The sequence below is a fragment of the Stylophora pistillata genome, chromosome 4, assembly GCF_964205215.1.
Source record: "Stylophora pistillata chromosome 4, jaStyPist1.2, whole genome shotgun sequence".
Lineage (NCBI taxonomy): Eukaryota > Metazoa > Cnidaria > Anthozoa > Scleractinia > Pocilloporidae > Stylophora > Stylophora pistillata.
The window spans coordinates 6,175,220-6,192,814 of NC_142522.1; the positions used below are offsets into that span (position 1 = coordinate 6,175,220).

General features: G+C 37.9%; 1 protein-coding gene and 1 pseudogene across 3 annotated transcripts in view; both read left to right on the forward strand.

The window, feature by feature from the left end:
• The window catches only part of LOC111344962 (uncharacterized), a 44,150-nt gene extending 29,262 nt beyond the window's left edge, over nucleotides 1-14,888 (forward strand). For 2 of the 3 annotated variants that reach the window (XM_088759176.1, XM_088759177.1), the window contains 24 exons: nucleotides 173-310; nucleotides 514-754; nucleotides 1,779-1,930; nucleotides 2,596-2,827; nucleotides 3,499-3,757; nucleotides 4,111-4,219; nucleotides 4,686-5,030; nucleotides 5,556-5,594; nucleotides 5,721-5,838; nucleotides 6,360-6,431; nucleotides 6,736-6,807; nucleotides 7,680-7,751; nucleotides 7,842-7,913; nucleotides 7,993-8,064; nucleotides 8,231-8,302; nucleotides 8,541-8,612; nucleotides 8,962-9,033; nucleotides 9,929-10,974; nucleotides 11,279-11,469; nucleotides 11,703-11,874; nucleotides 12,212-12,272; nucleotides 12,546-12,738; nucleotides 13,203-13,382; nucleotides 13,852-14,888. In XM_088759176.1, coding sequence (XP_088615302.1) covers nucleotides 173-310; nucleotides 514-754; nucleotides 1,779-1,930; nucleotides 2,596-2,827; nucleotides 3,499-3,757; nucleotides 4,111-4,219; nucleotides 4,686-5,030; nucleotides 5,556-5,594; nucleotides 5,721-5,838; nucleotides 6,360-6,431; nucleotides 6,736-6,807; nucleotides 7,680-7,751; nucleotides 7,842-7,913; nucleotides 7,993-8,064; nucleotides 8,231-8,302; nucleotides 8,541-8,612; nucleotides 8,962-9,033; nucleotides 9,929-10,974; nucleotides 11,279-11,469; nucleotides 11,703-11,874; nucleotides 12,212-12,272; nucleotides 12,546-12,738; nucleotides 13,203-13,382; nucleotides 13,852-13,971 — 4,172 coding nt within the window. In that variant the 3' untranslated portion in view covers nucleotides 13,972-14,888. The other variant, XM_088759178.1, reaches the window with a different exon arrangement.
• Nucleotides 14,889-15,053: 165 nt separating this feature from the next.
• Nucleotides 15,054-17,234, forward strand: LOC148732148 (uncharacterized; annotated as a pseudogene).
• The last annotated feature ends 361 nt before the right edge of the window (nucleotides 17,235-17,595 follow it).

Below are 17,595 nucleotides of genomic sequence, written 5' to 3' on the forward strand. Positions count from 1 at the left end.
ACTACTACTACTACTACTACTACTACTACTACTACTACTACTACCACTACTACTGCTACTAATATAACTACTGCTAGTACTTCTGCTACCATTACAACTCTCACTACTAGTACCACCACCACTACCAATGAATACAATAGTTATTACCTAGCGTTCTTTTATATTTCGTTAGATGACCGTCCGTGCGACGCAGCAATAGACTCTTGCGGATGGAATCTTGCACGGGGATGGAAAAGAATGAAATACGCAGATCTTGACAACATCTATCTGGGTACAGATGTTAATATAGGTAGTGACGCTGATGAAGAAGGTGGGTTGTTTTGGTATATTGTTAAAAAAATGGTTCTTTTTACCCGATGCAATACAAATTCCCCTAAAATTTTCCCTACTTTTTCCCTATTTGCTATTTCGCTCCGTTTTATAAACTATACGCCTGGACAAGGTTTGAAGGTCTCCTCAGAGATTGAAGACTGAAGGAGGGAGTATATTTTGTGGTATTTTTTTCTGCTTTAGGAATAATTGGCGATGGAAACTACGAGATCCACTTCCCTAACAGCAGTCGTGGCTACGTATCATTCTCAGACATTGTGCCGGCGAAAGGGGGATTCACCATTTGCTTTTGGTTACAGACTGAAAATGCTGGTTTCTTTGTTGAATATAGAACTGCGGCATCAGCAGATCAAAATGAAACACTGGCCCTCGGGCTATATTGCGGTAACAACACTTTTGATATTTTATTTGGAAACCAAAGAAGGTACCGATTTTTTATTGTTTTTACTTTATACATGTTAAGAATTCGTGACCTGAAGCCTGTTATTTATTGAATGGCTCATTAGCAATGGATTGATTTTCCTCAAAGTTTTAAACAAGCTAAGCACTTGAAGTTGGGAAATAATAAAAGTCACTTTTTGTCCCACTACTTTGTAAAATGACGCTGCAATGCCTCTATTATGTCTGCGTAGATCTTATATCATGCTTGGCAGTAAAATTGGCGCTTGAGCATGTGGATGGAAAGACATACACATGTTTTCTTGCCCCAGGAATAAGTGGGGAAAAGATTCAAAGCTACTTTTCTTAGTTTAATTTGATGACTGACTTACGGTTCCTGGTGAAAACTTTTCGTCAGAGGCTTTTTACATCTAATTATCCTGAGTTCGCAATTAACAAGAATTTGTGAAATAGTGCGACTGGATGCGTATTGAAGTAGCAAAGAGTAACTTAACCATTCGAATAACGTCTTCAAAATGACAAAGGATAACGCCATTTCGCAACTTGATTAGCAACCTGACCATTCGTCAGTAACGTCAAAAAAGGCCAAGGCACTTTATTTTCAATTGCTGGGAGATCCGTTGAAGCTACTCGCTGAAATACACAAATATTACTCTTGAATATAATTATGATAATTTGCCATAGGAAAAGCATATGCTTTCGTAGGATCCACACGAGATGACTTCCACCTTTCGGGCTTGTGTGAATGGGTTACTGGGTGTTTTCCAGCCCATCTACAGACATATTTCGAACGGTTAAGTTACCCCACGAAATCATAAAACATATGAACTAGTAAACTTTAAAAACAATTTTACAATGGTAGAGGTAACTTTTGAGTTTGGCTATGAAGGACAGAGAAAGGTTATAAGTCTCTTCACGAGCGTTTTCTTGCTTTCTTTGTGCAACGTTTATGAAGAGATCAATAACAACTTTCTCTATAAATTGGTTTGTTTGCAAAAGACACTTTTCCTTCAAATAAAATTCATATGTTCATTATTTTTCATGCACAGTCAGTATTTAATGGGCGTGACAGACAACACGTGGCATCACGTGTGTGTGCTATTGGACACAAAGATCGGACTAGTAACCGTATTTAAAGATGGTCATAGGAGTTTTAAGAAACGTCGCGAGAAGGCACCCAATCTTGTACTGTGGACGCCAGGTAATAACAACAAGACAAATTATTCTCGCAGGTGGAAAGAAATTAAAGAAAAACAAAACAAAACAAACAAAGGGCGACAAAAAGAAGAGAGAGAAAAAAGGAAATACTTATTTCAAGTTGATTGGTTATATCATCTAAGTTGAAATTGTAAATTGGCCACCGTAACGAATAAAAAAAATGACGTTTCGAGCGTTAGCCCCTCGTCAGAGCGAATGGCGAAAGGCTAACGCTCAAAACGTCAGCTTTTGCACTTACAATTTACAGTTTACAATTTACAATTTCTACTTAGTTAATATAACCAATTATCTTGTTACTCCCACCGACGCAGCACCACATTTTCTTTAGAAACTTTCAGGCTTTATTTTAAGTTGATTTGGAAGGTGAAAAATATGAAGCACACACTTTCTTGAGCTGAAGACAAGTGGCTACAGCTCGGAAAGTGGAGTTCGTTGAACCGTATCTATTTCATTGCAATACTGGAGGAGAATAGTAGAATCTCAGGGAATGAGACCTTCTTCGATTTATTTTGTTTGATACCGACACATTTCAAAGATGTCACATTGTGAATTGCAAAATTTGTTGAGAAAGGTAGCCAGCAATAATAAGAGATAAAGGCGTAGAGAAAACTGTATTACGTTAAATTATTGTATTTCCTGTGTCTGCAGGGACCATGAAAATTGGCTTCACGGAACCGAACGAAAGTGATCTAGCTGTTCTTGGTAAACTAAATGGTTTCAATATATGGAGTTCCCCTCTCCTAATGGAAGAGATACTGCGCATGTCATATGGCTGTGGAACTGAGACAGGAAACTCAAAATCCTGGGAAACAGTCAGGAATGGAATAACAGGAGAAGTCGAGCTAAAAGACTCCAGAACTTGCAAGGACAGAAAAGGCAAGTGAAGTGTTATGATCAGAAATAATCTAGAAACCTTTAGTTCCCTTACACGAGAGTGCTTTTAATCCTGGTAAGCTGTGGAGAAGGAATATTTCAGCTTCCATTCGCCCTTGACTTGTTACCTGCTTGTCATGTCGTAAGGAAACAGAAAGATGGCAACAACAATGCAGATGGAATTTTCAAACCTAAACGTGTGTTGGGTTATATAACAGAATACGAGTTGAGTGTGGGAGTAATCGTTAAAAAAAAGTTGACAGTGTCACAGGGTCCCTTTTTCTTTATCCGTGGATGCATATACAATCAAATAGCCTTAGGCTCATTGCCTTTATTGATCGCTAGTAACATCGTAGGCTACTTTAGTTACGATTTTTATAAATTTTAAATGTTAATTACGCGAGATGAATCGTACATAGATGTTGAAATACAGCGGATCGGATCTATAATTTTCCTATATCACATATTAAGAAAAATCAACGAACAAGACAGCCTGGAATTTCTTTTTCTCATTACACGACTTATTTTGGAGTGTTTGAACACTTTTGGGAGTTCTTCAGCAAGATCTAAGCTCTTATTGCCTCGAGAAACGAACTTTTCTATATACGGATATTAGAACAAAGCACATCAGTATTGAAAATTCCTTTTTGCTGAGAGATGTGATATGTTTTCAGTCAGCAGACTTGTGGCAGATGGCATTACTACCCACGTCAATCAAACTGCTCTTTTAATGAGCCCACTATACGATAGATCACATGATGGCAAGAACCGATGTCTGAGGTTCCGTTACATGTTGCGGGGACCTGGAGAGAAGGCACTGATAATCTACCAGAAGGCAAAAAACCTTCGTAGAGTACCTGTTTGGATATCAAAAGGCACTACCTGGGGAAACTGGGTCTATGGTCAGATTCAGCTTAGCTCCAATTCAGCGTTTCAGGTATAGAATGGTGCTCTGTCTTTTTTTTTTTTTAGATTACGACAAACGAATTAGTAGACCTACTTATTCTTTCTTTTCGTCTATAGGACAATACTATCAGCTTCTCAATGTTGTTACAATAGATTATATCAACATAAACCGTCCATAAAGCCAAACAGACAAGTAAACTTTTAATTTGTTTATTTGTTTGGATTTTTTTATTCTGGGTTGCCAGACAAACCTTTATCTTTTAGACTTGTCACATCCTCACAACACAACACAAACATCACTAGCAAACTCAGAAAGCCTTCAGGTACCGGGAACTGCGATGAGATTAATACATAATTGCAGAAATTATTTCATTACTTGGACAGGTGCTGATAAAAGCGGAAATGGAGAAGAAAGAAGACTTAATAGCGCTGACTGGACTGTATATCGACGAGGCAAAAAACTGCAGAGTTAAGCCACTCTCGGCGAAAGAAGGTGGAGTATAGCAATGAAATGAGATAATAATAATAATAATAATAATAATAACAATAATAATAATAATAACAATAATAATAAAGAGTATTTCTATAACGCACAACTTCAATAAATTGCCCGTGGCGCTTTACGACAAATAAAAATAAATTATAAACAAACTACATTTTCTAACATTCACTAACAAACGTTTTAAAAAGATAAGTTTTCAAAACGCTTTTAAAAATGTCAACAGAAGACATTTTTAAAAGCGAAGGGAGAAGAATTATTTTTCTTTGTATGAAATTGCGTAAAAGCAACACTGCCAGATACTTTATTGTGCTTTTACAGCTATTGAAATTGTTATCGTACCAATCTGGGGCGATGATGCTGCTGTCATCTGCGCTCATGAAGTGCCCATACTTCGCGTCCAATGATACTGACCTCTCAGTCTTAACGTTTTGGCCTTCATCTGCGGTTACTCTTTCAGCTTGCAGCGAGTACTTAACGAATGAAACAGGATACTTCTTCTCTCCTTCATATCCTGGAAATCTTCCAGATGACACGTTGTGCAAATGGCACATCACCGTCCAACAAAACCACATCATTCGATTGGAATTCCAAGAATTCCTACTCACGAACCACCCCACCTGCGAGAAGTGCTTCCTTCAAATCTTTGACGGAGGTGATGAATCTACGCCTGTGATAGGAAAATATTGTGGCCATACGTATCCCCCGGTAGTCGTTTCTTCATCAGAACATTTTACGATTGTTCTTCGTTGTGCTCAGGGTTTGCGGATGGCAAGATTCAAGGCCTCTTATTATTCTATCAGAAGTATGTTGTATTTATGTGAGTTTGAATTTTGAAGTAATATCAACCTGCTTTATGTATACATAAACGTTAACGAAATTGAATCAAAAGTTGTGGAATTGAAAGTTAAAAATCCAATGAATGACCAAATCAATGTAACTTGCGTTTAAAGTAGGCTTATTTGGTCTCCTGGTCACTTTTTTAAAGACGAGTTGGAAACGTTTCAGCGAGATGAAAACCTTTGTCAATTTGCTAGCGGTAGAATGTTTGATGAGGGGCAGCATTCATCATACTTCCAAACAATGAGAGGAATGCTAAGTGAAATGCCTTATTAATGGAGTAACCTTGACGAAACTTGATCTTTCTCCACGATCTCGGGTGCTGCAATTGATTTCACAACATTTTCGAGTTAAACATTCCACCTAAAAAAAAGAACAGTTCTTAACTGTTAATAACAGCCGAGGTAAGGATAAAAAACACCGTGACAAAGCTACTACGGGTAGTCGCAACTGATGCCTTAATGCTATATATACATTTTCCATTTTTTAGCTCAAGAATTGGGAGGATCGTCTTGCTCACTTCATAAAGGTATTTGAAGCTTCATCAGTAGACAAACTATAGTAAATGATTTTTTTCTCTACATTTACTTTCCAAAGCATGTAATCCCTGAAAGATGATGGTAGATATTAAACTAAGCTCGGAAATCCTTTTTAGACTGTCCATCAAGCTGCGAATGTAAGGAGTTTGGTGAAGTATACGACAAGAGGATTCTGCTTATTGGCAAAAAGCTGCTGGCTGTACCAAGCTCTCTTCCTTCAAATACTGGAGCAGTGTATGGTTAACCATTTTCTTAATTATCATCATTATCACTTCTCATTATGTTAATAACAACCATTATGTTAATAACCAGTCAGTCTGCTTGCATGCATGGAGGGAATTAGCACGAAGCCTACGACAACCGTCAAATGGCAAAATTGAACTCAATCTCGCCTTTTTTTCCTTTTCAGCTGATTGAGTTCTGAAGTGGATTTTAATGCAAAAAGAATATACATATTCAGTTTTTCTGTTGTGTTTATTTGAGGCCTAGCGGAAAAGGGGAAGGTGTAAACGTCATGCCTTAAATCAGTACATGTACATATATTTACATACACATTAGGCTGTTTATTAATGATTCTGGTCAAGAGGATTATTCCAAGGATTTTCCTCCCTTATCAATCATTCTTTGTGAATTGTTGTCTGTTAAGAAGGTTTCCTTGTTTTGTTATTTTGGTTCAACTTTAGTTGCTTTTTTATGAGGCCTGAATTTTTTTTCCGTGCAAGTTAATGCATCACTAATACTGACATATCGAACAGGTTTTTTCGCAATAATTGGATCTCGCAACTTCACGAGAGGGAATTTTCAGACCTTACAAGACTAGAGTATATGTGAGTTGAAGGCCATGATCTCTGTGTTTGTAAGTGGCAGTGCTAGGTATCTGCTTAAAATGTGCAGAAAGTTTAAGATATAAAAAAAAAACATTACATTAAACAACCCTCTGATTCTTTACAATATCCTAGGTTACACTAAGACAAAAATACTGTATTCATAATGTACACCATGTATCTGCAGAATTTATAATGTAAGCATGGAGAACACAATTAGGGTAGGATCCTCTAGGTTTCTTTGGCCGAATTTTAAAACCTGGATCCAGAAGTCAATTTAATAACTTATGTGTTCTCTCTGAAACAGTGACCTTAGCTTCAATAAGCTGTTCCACTTAGATGAAGAATGTTTTCAAAACGTGTCTTCTGTCACTACACTGTGAGTATTGGATGGCGCTTATAGATTACTAAACCATTTATTAAGTTTGAATTAGTTTATTCGAGAGAATCCTCAATTACAAATTTTTTAAGGTAGTTGTCATCTTCCTTACTTCAAATTTCCCTAGGCCGATAGGGACATTCCTCTCCACTGCTTCATTTAAGTCAACATCTTGGAGGCATCTCAAATGACAAGATCAGGGGGACGTGGTTGCTTGTTTGATTGGAGAGATAGTGGGCTAGGTTGACAACGACTTCCCCGCTGAATACGAAAGCTTCTCAGGATTGATGCAAAGTACAAATCAGAGTCGGGTTTTCAAAGCTGGGTTAAGATAACCCAGGATTAATATAAAATTTGATTTCAGGTCTGAAAGTTCAAAAAGAAAATTTAGTTTAATTCGTTTTGTTTACAATTTGATTATTAGATGCTCTAGGAAGGATAGGGACAATTGTCGTGAAAAGGCTCTTGAAGAGAGAAATTAAGAAGCCTGGATTTAAATTTATCCCTGAAGCATCGCTATTAAACCTTCAAACAACCGGGCCCATTGCTTCAGAGATTTTCTCAATGCATCTATATCGCATTATAACTTTGGTTTGATCAACTGAGTTGATAACTTATTTTCGCAACCGTACAGAGTCCAAAAGCTGACGTTTCATTCACCTCGACGAAGGGCTGACGCTCGAAACGTCAGATTTTGAACTCTTTACGGTGGCTAATTTGCCAGGTGACAAAACAAAAAAACTTTTTGTTACTCTCATCCACGCAGCTTCAAAGTTTCTATAGAAACTTACCCCCCTTTATTCATTGGTCTTGCATTATGTTGACAGGAACTTTTAGAACCTTACTAAAGGTATTTCTTGTGTTCTCTGCAGGAGACTGAATTCCAATTTTCTTCGAACTCTTCCTATTGGAGCGTTCAGCAAACTCCCTAATTTACACGTCCTGTGAGTATCTCTAAATATAGTCTCATTCTTCCACATTAAAACGAAGATCGACAAGAACTCGATTGAATGAGCTTATTTCTTTTATTGCAGTGATTTAGGAAGAAACCTTCTTAGCAGTATCAGAAGTGGGGTGTTTGATGGACTGTCAAATTTGCATGTTTTGTAAGTGCTCATTTTCAGTAAAGGTTAAATGCTGACAAAGATTGAGAAACTTCAAAGAACTCTTGATTCTTTTTTTAAGGAGTTTACGTGCAAATCAACTGACGGAATTGAAGTATGGCGTTTTTGACAACAAGAGCAATATTACCTATTTGTAAGTAAACTGAGGAGTTACTGATGAATTTTCTTCTAAGCCAATTGCTTAGGTCATATTTAAGCTTTTCATAACAAACCGTAGGGTTAAGATAAGGAATTAAGTTACAAAGAGACGCCATATGTCTTACTTCATACTCTGATATCTGATTTCTAATTTCTATAAGGTACCTTCAGGAAAACAGGCTAACGGTATTGCCAAATGGCTTGTTCGAAGATCTCTCCAGACTGGAAGTCTTGTGAGTGCTGAACTCAGCTAATACTTTCTCAGATTATTTCATCTGTTGTAAATAATGGGAAAATTTGATAACTTATTGTTGAAACCGTAATAGTTTTGTTTGTGGGATTTTGATTGTGCTTATTGTTAGAATCAGGCTGTAAAGTGACGATAAGATGCACCTGAATGGGTTTTTAGCTGAAAAAAAATTCGCCCATGAATCGTGCTGAGGTTTCTGTTCAATGTTTCTTGTTCGACAGAAATTTAAGCAGCAATGAGCTGAAAACAGTGACAAGGAAAACCCTTCAAGGGCTAAGTGCATTAAAATATCTGTAAGTAATTGGAATTGTCAGCCTTGAGAAAGTATTTTTGTGGAAATACATTTTTACTGAAGAGTTGTGTAAGTGTAATGTACGTAGAAGTAAGTGAGGTCAGTGGTGAAAGCGCAATAGTTTCCTGAGCTGGATCATTCTGAAACTGAGCCCGAGGACTTGTGTGGGTAAAAAAACCTTTTGCTCGAGTTCACCCTTGCTCCATGATCAGCATCAGTTTAAAATAATTATTTGTGCAGTTATTTAGAACTATTCTTCTCCATTTCATCAAGCCTTTGTGCTGATATTCAACTTCTAATAAGAAGTTTTGAACAGATCAGTCAGCTGTTCTTCTTGTTTGATAAAACAGATACTTGGACAACAATAGACTCACTAATGTACCTCCAGATGCTTTTAACGACCTGACTAGCCTCAAGTATCTGTGAGTTTTTACAATCTATATTTTAGTGGCTATGTATTTTTGTTGATGCAAATGTATACTTCGTAGTGACAGTACTGATCTGTTGACGCAATATAGGTGTATATAGATAATCCAATATTTTATTTCAGTGAGACAAATGTTACGTGCACGAATGACCAACAAATGTCCGCTAACAAAGCATATATGAAAATAGACTACCGAGTACGATATATGGCACGCAACAAAAATGTAACAACAAGCAGTTACCCATTTCAACTATTATTTAATTAGTTTTACATTGTCTAATTTACTTAGGTTAAAGATTAAGTTAAGCAGTTCATAAAGCAGGCTTACAATCCTTCATGCCGTGTAAGTGTTCGTCGTCTTGATCAACTTCCAATTCCAACATCCGCCGACTGAAGACCACAGCACTTGGCTTTCTTGATTCATGACTTTCTTTCCGTGTACACAAATTCTTCCGGAGGACCCCATAGTAAACTCTGTATACTCTTTCTTCTTCCTCTCTTGACTATCGTCTTTTCCATCTGTTTCTTCTCTCCGGATATCGCAAGGTCAAAAGGCCATAGCCTCGTCACATCATAGCTTCCACAAGTTCAGTCAGCAAGCCACGAGGGTAAGCCCTCGGGCAAATCTCCTTTATACTTCTCACAAGCCAGCTTTTATACATTTACTTTAGTTATCTAGAATGTTCTATTACTATTTATGGCGTATTTCAAGGTGTACTATTTTTGGAAACTGCTGAGTCTCGTGAAAGAAGTCTCTGGAATATTACAGATTATAGATAATACTAGTAAAGTCTGGGATTGCGTGACAGATTCAGTAAAAATAATTCGATCCTCGTAACACAAAGTAATTCAGATGCAAACTGATGTCGTCTTTTTCAAAATCCAAACAGGAAACTAGACCGTTTCATCCTTTGTTGCTACGCTAAGAAATCAGTCGAAGGAGTTACCTGTGATTCTCCAGCTGATGAGTTCTCGAGCTGTGACGACCTCATGAAGAACAAAACGCTTCAGATCTGCATTTGGATTCTGGGAATCCTCGCCTTCCTTGGCAACCTTCTGGTTATATTATGGCGGATCATTGATAAAGAAGAGAACAGGGTTCATTCGTTCTTGCTGACAAATCTTGCCGTAGCTGACATGTTTATGGGTGTCTATCTTTTGACAATAGCAATTGTGGACGCGAGATGGCATGGTGAATATTTTAAGCATGACATGAAATGGAGGGCAGGTATAGGCTGTCAAATTATTGGAGTTCTATCCATGCTCTCTAGCGAGGTGTCTGTGCTGATTTTGACAGTCATCACCATCGACAGATTCATCTGTATCGTCTTCCCTTTCAAGTTCAAGCGTCTTACTTACAAGTCTGCCGTATTCACCTGCGCAGCAGTGTGGATACTTGGGATAGTCATCTCCGTGATTCCCATCACTGGAATAAAATATTTTTACGATGAAAGTGGTGATTTCGGTTTTTACAGTCGCTCAGCTGTTTGCCTTCCTCTTCAACTATCCGAAGAAACACCTGCCGGCTGGGAATATTCCGTCTCCTTTTTCATCGGCTTAAACTTCGTTTCTTTCACGTTTATCTTGGTGGCGTATGTCTTAATGTTCTGGACGGTTAAGCGTGCTGCCCGCGCTGTTCGGTCGACGAGTATGAACAAAGAATCTGCAATGGCCAAGCGACTTATTTTTATCGTGATGACAGACTTCTGCTGCTGGATGCCTATAATTATTATCAGCATTTTGTCTCTGACAGGAAATTTTTATGATCCGCACAAAATTGCCTTCGTGTGGATCGCAGTGTTTGTTCTTCCGTTAAACTCTTCCCTTAATCCAATCCTGTATACATTTTCTACCGAGAGAACGAAACGAAGTTTATCCAGAAAGAGGAAAAATATCACTGGTATGGTTATGAAGAACTTGAATAGTCGCGCTGGAGGTGGGTAGAAAAATAGTAAGATTTACCGCTGTAATAAATTCTTGATATATTTTCTAGGGACTTCGAAGGTGGTGATGTCTTTGAAAAAATGTAATTTCCTTGTTGTATCTTAAATGTTTTTCAAATCTAGCACTTTCAGTGGATTACACGATTTCAAAGTTATCACAAGTTGCATACTTACAATCCGTCCTGCACTCCTTCCTGTGAAGATCGATTCTGTTATGCAGGTGTATTATTGCTCAATCAAATATTTTCTCGGAGTTTGCATAGTGTTGTCGTGTTATCTTTCCATTTCTATTTCTAGATCAATCTACTATGGACTACTTGAGAACGTATGCTGAAAACACTTTGGTCTCCACTGCCGATTCCAGTCCCCAGCCGGTTATAAGAATTGTGGAAAAACGGAAACAAAAAAGTAAACAAGTGAACACTAAATTAAAGCTGATCGAAGTAGTGGATATCTTTAAAGAAGACACTGCAGGGAAGCGTTCAACTGTAAGTGCCTTTCTTGGGATACAACAGTAAACTTTTGGATAAAGATAACTATTAAAGTAAAGTAAGGTAGGTTTCAAGCGTACACGTATCGTTGTCATCACAGACCAACCTTGTAATAAAATCGATATTTCCGTTGGTACTTTTATGAAATGTCTTTCTATGCAAATACCAAACGATATCACGAGCGAGGAAATTCTGTTATTTCCTCTTTCCGCTGTCTCCTTGTGATGTAGGGTTACGTCACCGCTTGGTGCGAGGAAGAAGGAGTACTTGGCATGGTATTGCTGAAGTACTTCGGAAAGGAAATGAAGGAAGACTGGACTCGAGAGATCGATATAGTACAAGACCTATCTAGTAACGAAGATCCGCATGACAATCTTCTTCATTATCGCTGGCACTCTAAAGGCAAGTGGCCATCTAAAAAAAAAAATACATCCCTCATTTCATAGATTTAGCAAAAAGCGAAAAACGAAAATCCACGGCAAATTGAAGATTCTCTGAAAAGCAATAGCATCTTGTTTAAACAGTGATACAATTCCCTTCGTGAATGGAGGAAGCCTAGTTGATGGGTTCTTGAATTGAAATTGAAGAATTGGGCGTGATGGTTTGCAATACAGTTGGCTAGTTCATGTGTCAGATAGGTGGAAGTAGAAGAAAAAACCTAGTTTTGTCTCAGGTATCAGTGGGCTGCTAAACTTACAGGTTGTGTCTGCATTATACCACTGTTGTTGTTGACTTTCAGCGTCTGAACAGAGCATTGAATATGGAAATAAGAAGATCCATGAGATACAAGGAAGTAGTTGGTAAGTTATATTTGGCCAAACCCTGAAACTCATATAATATGTAGTTTTGTTGAGAAATTGAACTAAGAACAACGACATGGCTATAGAAAACCTTGAATTATTTCAACTTAGTTTAATTCGGCCTTAAGAAATTTGAAGTGCATTGTTTTATGCATTACACTTTTTTACCGTATCTGCTCTTATTGAAAATGCGAGTGTAGATTTATCACTCAATGTTTACTCTTACGCTCATCTCCTAACTGGTGGTAATTGATCCCTTCTGAATTTATCAAGGCTCATTTGTTACGATTTTGAGTCGAGCTCCACTTTGGAAGATTTGCTTTCGGAGAAAGGAATTGTTATCGACTTCGACGCAGTATGCGCTGTAGCTTGTGACGTCATCAGTGCCATAGAACGTCTGCTGGATTATCAGATGGCTCATAACAACATCACGACTGGCAACATTTTGATCAGCCAGTGTTCAAGAGTAAGTGAGTGACTATTTCTTAGAGTCTAAAAACGTTCGCAGACCTTTGGAAGCATCATTTAGTCGTTAATGGCTGTTGAATTGTTCATGTCTCGCCTACAGTCTCTCAATAACTGATAGATGCGTTGTGGTGTCAATTCTAGTCTAATGGGTAATAACAGATGAAAGGTGGAGGGACGTTTTATATCATGTCTCTTTATGCGTTAGACAAAGTTTTCGCAATGATTTCCACTTGAGAAGGTTCAAAAATCGTTTCTAAAGACCTCTTTTAAAAGTGCCGGTACCCATTTGATAATTACCTGAAATTAGTCGTCTTGGCTTGGCTAAGTTAACAACAATAGAGTTTCATCCTAGAGCGTGGCCAAGAAGGCTTTAAAGCGTGCAAATAAAAAAATTCAGAGCTAATCCTCCCATTATGAATGAAGTCCACGAAGTAAATTTTAGAGGATGGACTCTTTTTCCAGGTACCTCCGATCAAAGCTGTTTTGGGTGGATTCTCTCAAGCGTCTACCGTGAATGGTGCAGGTGCGTTCATAAACTCGGCTGTCGACGAACAGAGTTGCCATGGCCAAGACATTGTGCAGTTTGGACATTTGCTGGCTACCTTATTAGGACACTGCCATGGCTCCAGTGAATACGTTAAGGTAAATACGGTCTAGAAACAGCGCCTTTGATTTGCAAATGGTGATCCCTGTTAAAGTGTTCGGTCACGATTAAGCGCTGCTTGAAGATAGTTTACCGTCTTTTAGTAGGTTTTCTTAGCTTTAGTGAACACGATTGAAAGCTGGTATCTTTTATTTTTCATCTATTTGTAATACTTTATCAATTAATTACGGTGCAGCAAGAGTACGACGAAAAACAGCCCCAGCTAGTGCTCAAGACCAGTCTAGTGCATTTCGTCGAATTATCTTACCTCGTAAAGGCCTTTGTTGTTTTCAGTTTCGGCACTAGCCTCATAGTAAAAGTGGAACTCTTCTCTCGATCTCTAAAAAAGTGGCACTGCTTCGTACAAAGCTGTGAATAAGCATAGAGTTCTCTTGTGCAGTGCATACACATGAAATTGGCTGATTAAAAACGGAGCTTTCTTTCTTTTGTTTTGTTCATGTTTTATAGTTGCATGAGATTATGAACCTGTGTTTCGAGGATACAGAGAAGAGGCCTAAAGCAAGTTACATCCGCGAATTATTGGAAGAAACTTGGTGCGCTGAGGGAGTTTGGGATACATACCTGTGAGGAAACTAAAAAAGAACTTTCGAAATTGGTTGCTTCATCACATTTGGTACCGCGTTTGAAATGGTTGCATGAGTGAAATCGACGATTGCTCAGAGTATTTGGCCAGCTTTTTTACATTACCTTTATTGAAACAAAAAGCGTCCACCGACTATTTGCCGAACATCGAAAATTTGCTGTATAGGTGTTCTCTATCATGGATAGGTCGTCGTAGAAGCAGAAAACCACTGCCTTACGAAATGACTACGCAGCTATCACATTTGGTAGATTTTAGAAATGTTTGTCGATTCCTTATTTATCAATAATGATGATAATAACAATACTAATATTGATATTTAAACAGGAAGCTCTCTCACCCATAGCTGATCTACAGAGAGGTCCTGATCCAAAATAACATTAAATTGTGAAAAGTACGTACACAAATTGCAGATATTAAAAAAATTCAAAAGTATGCTATAGATTAAAATATTAAAAAAAATATATTTCTAGACTGACATAAAGTGCCAGAGTTCTTCAAGTCACTCTTCAAGGCATTCCAGTCTTTGAAGGCATGATAACGGGTTTTTTTGTCTACCCAAGTTCCGTTTTACTGATGGAAGTTTAAGATGATCTTTGCAACTAGTGTTGTATCTATGTACATCGCTGTTTCTAGATAATTCCAATTTGTGAGATGTACTTCCATTCGCGCATTTATAAATATACAAACAGCGATGGAAGTGCCTGCGTTGTTTTAAATTTAACTCGCCGAGCTGATTGAGAGCATCTGTTGCGGAAGAGTACAATGGTTTATCTAGAGTTCTGTGTAACACAGATGAGGTAAAATGCGCGCTATTGACTATGTTGCGTGTAAACTATGACCATAGTGCGTGTAAACTTAAAGCTATTCTAGAAAAGCAGTAAAGCAAACCTTTATCAGTTTACCTTCAGTTGGTAATAACCCATTTTGAGTCGAATTTGGGAAAAGGCGAAAAAATCTTTTTGATCAGTTGCCTTTTGCTTGTGATGTAAAACAGTACTTTGCATGGGTTGTTCCACTGGTAAACGAAATGAAAGTCAGGAGCTCATTTTAATATAACTTTTTGAAGATGCTGCTCGATGCATATGGGGTTTGTAAGTATTAATTCAGGAGATGAAACACCCAAGGCCTCCAAAGTAGAAATTTGAAGATTTTAAAAATGAATGTTAATTTGAACTGTTCATAGATTTTTTTCAGGTCTGATTTTCGCTATTGCATAAATAGCGCTCTCTACTGCAAGGATCGTGCATCATACGTATCTATAACTGAACCGCAGTTAAAAATATATGAACTTCATATATTCATCGTATCTGATTTATCATCACGGGTTTATTACGAATCGACTTAATGGCCCGCTCCCAGTTGGGTTGTTAGCTCAATTGGTAGAGCGCTACACTAGTATCGCAGAGGTCAGTGGTTCGAGTCCCGTACAGGCCTGATTTTATTCAGGTCTGATTTTCGCTATTGCATGAATAGCGCTCTCTACTGCGAGGATCGTGCATCATACGTGGTATTTATGGATTTTGGCTGTTCAGCTTCCAACACAGTACAGTGATCTCTTCCTGCCCAACTGCAAAGCACAGCTTGATTCCAAAGAGATACATGAAGAAATTAGTCTCTTTCCACAACTAATGCTAGCATCCTCTGGTCCTTTACTTGGAAAGAAATCTGTGTGGGCAGATTTGACATCAATCTTTTTTGAGAGCACATACAAGCTGGCAAGTCTTGACCAATCAGAATTGAGTACATTGCTTAAAGTTTACCTCACCTTATATCAGAAAGAGACAGAAGCCTCACTGAAAGTGTCTGCGCTTTACAAGAAGTATAAGTCTTTAAGAATCGGTGGTGAGAGGTATGGTTCAACAGCGGGTTCTAGGCTTTGCCCTTAGGCTCGAATAATTGCATCATGGTGTGACAACAATGGAATTATTAACCCTGGAATGATGAAGCCTGGAATAATTCGCTATTTCATTATTCACAGTTTGGAGATCAAGGGACAGCAGAACATTCATGGATTTGCTGTTGTGGACTGGTTAAAGTCATCTAAGCAAGACTTTGGTTATGGTAACCCCTGTCTGTTTGGTTTGCCAAAGAATTTGAGAATGCTTGACCAGCAGTTTTCTTGCTTGTCCAGAGAATCCACTCAAAGTTCTTATATGCCAATCGACTTTATTGTGGACAAAAGTACATTGTAATGTCTGCCATTTGCAGGAGATTCTTGCTTGAATGTTTTATTAAGAATGCTGTGAATACTTAAGAAAGTTAATATGGTCACACTGAGGCTGCTTTCTGTCAGTGCAAAAAATTCTAATTTCTTATTTAAGTTGTTGGCTTTTCAACTTTTGTACATTCAAGTACAATGTACATGTTCAGTGGCATTTTACTTGTTTGATGTTGTAATGTTGCAGGGTGTCTTGAACCTGTTCGCAAATATTATTATGACTTTAATTTCAAGAGGGAAACTGTCATTGATATTACTTCTGAAATTTAAGAGCCTAAAGGTTTGTTTAAACCAATGGAAAGTTATAAAATGGAATTCCAGTTTTGTTAATATTTCTCTGCAAAAGTACTAAAGCTACAAGAGAATTGATATCATGATACCATCAGGAGCTTTAGATCTTATATTTAGAAATTCAGGTACAGTTTTCAAATTTCTGTCCTAGGAGCTTGAACAGAATAGCTAAAATCTGATAAAGGTTCTCCCACTCCTGAAACATAAACTATTTACTTGATATCTCCCTTCCTGTTTTAGGCACTTTTTGCGAAAGTACTCCTATCCAAGTTCAATAAATATCCGTGTGACAGCAAAAAAAGTAAAAGATATGCTATAAAATTGTGATTCACAGAGTGAAATGAAGTTACATTTATAAAAATGTAACAATCCTATTTTGTTGTGAGCATTTTTTGAAAAATCGGCAGCTGTGTAATACTCAGGTGGATGAAGTGTAACATTGTCCCAATGTATTCAAATTTTTTATAGATGCTAATTTGCCACAAAATGACCCACCCACACAAACGGCCTGACTGCCTCAAATAAACCAATCTGTTCCAATAATTACTCTGTCACCCAAATAACCGTACTGTCTCAAATGAACCAAATACAATTTGTTCCAATGGCCCAATTATCTCTAGTGATCCCATCATCTCTAAAAACCCAATCCACACAAATGACCCAACTGTCTCAAATGAACCAATCTGTTCCAATGACCCAATTATGTCTAGTGACCCCACCATCTCTAATGAACCAATTCAGGCAAAAGACTGGACTCTCTCAAATGAGCTTATCTGTTCCAGTGACCCAGTTATCTCTAGTAACCCCACCATCTCTAATGAACCAATCTAAGCAAAAGACCGGACTGTCTCAAATGAACCAATCTGTTCTAGTGACCCAATTATTTCTTGTGACCCTAATATCTCTAATGAACCAATCCACGCAAATGACCTGATTGCCTCAAATGAACTAATCCGTTCCAATGACTCAATAACCTCTAGTGACCCCACCATCTCTAATAACCCAATCAACATAAACGACGGGACTGTCACAAATGAACCAATCTGTTCCAATGACCTAATTAGCTTTAGTGGCTCCACTTCTCTAATGAAGTAATCCA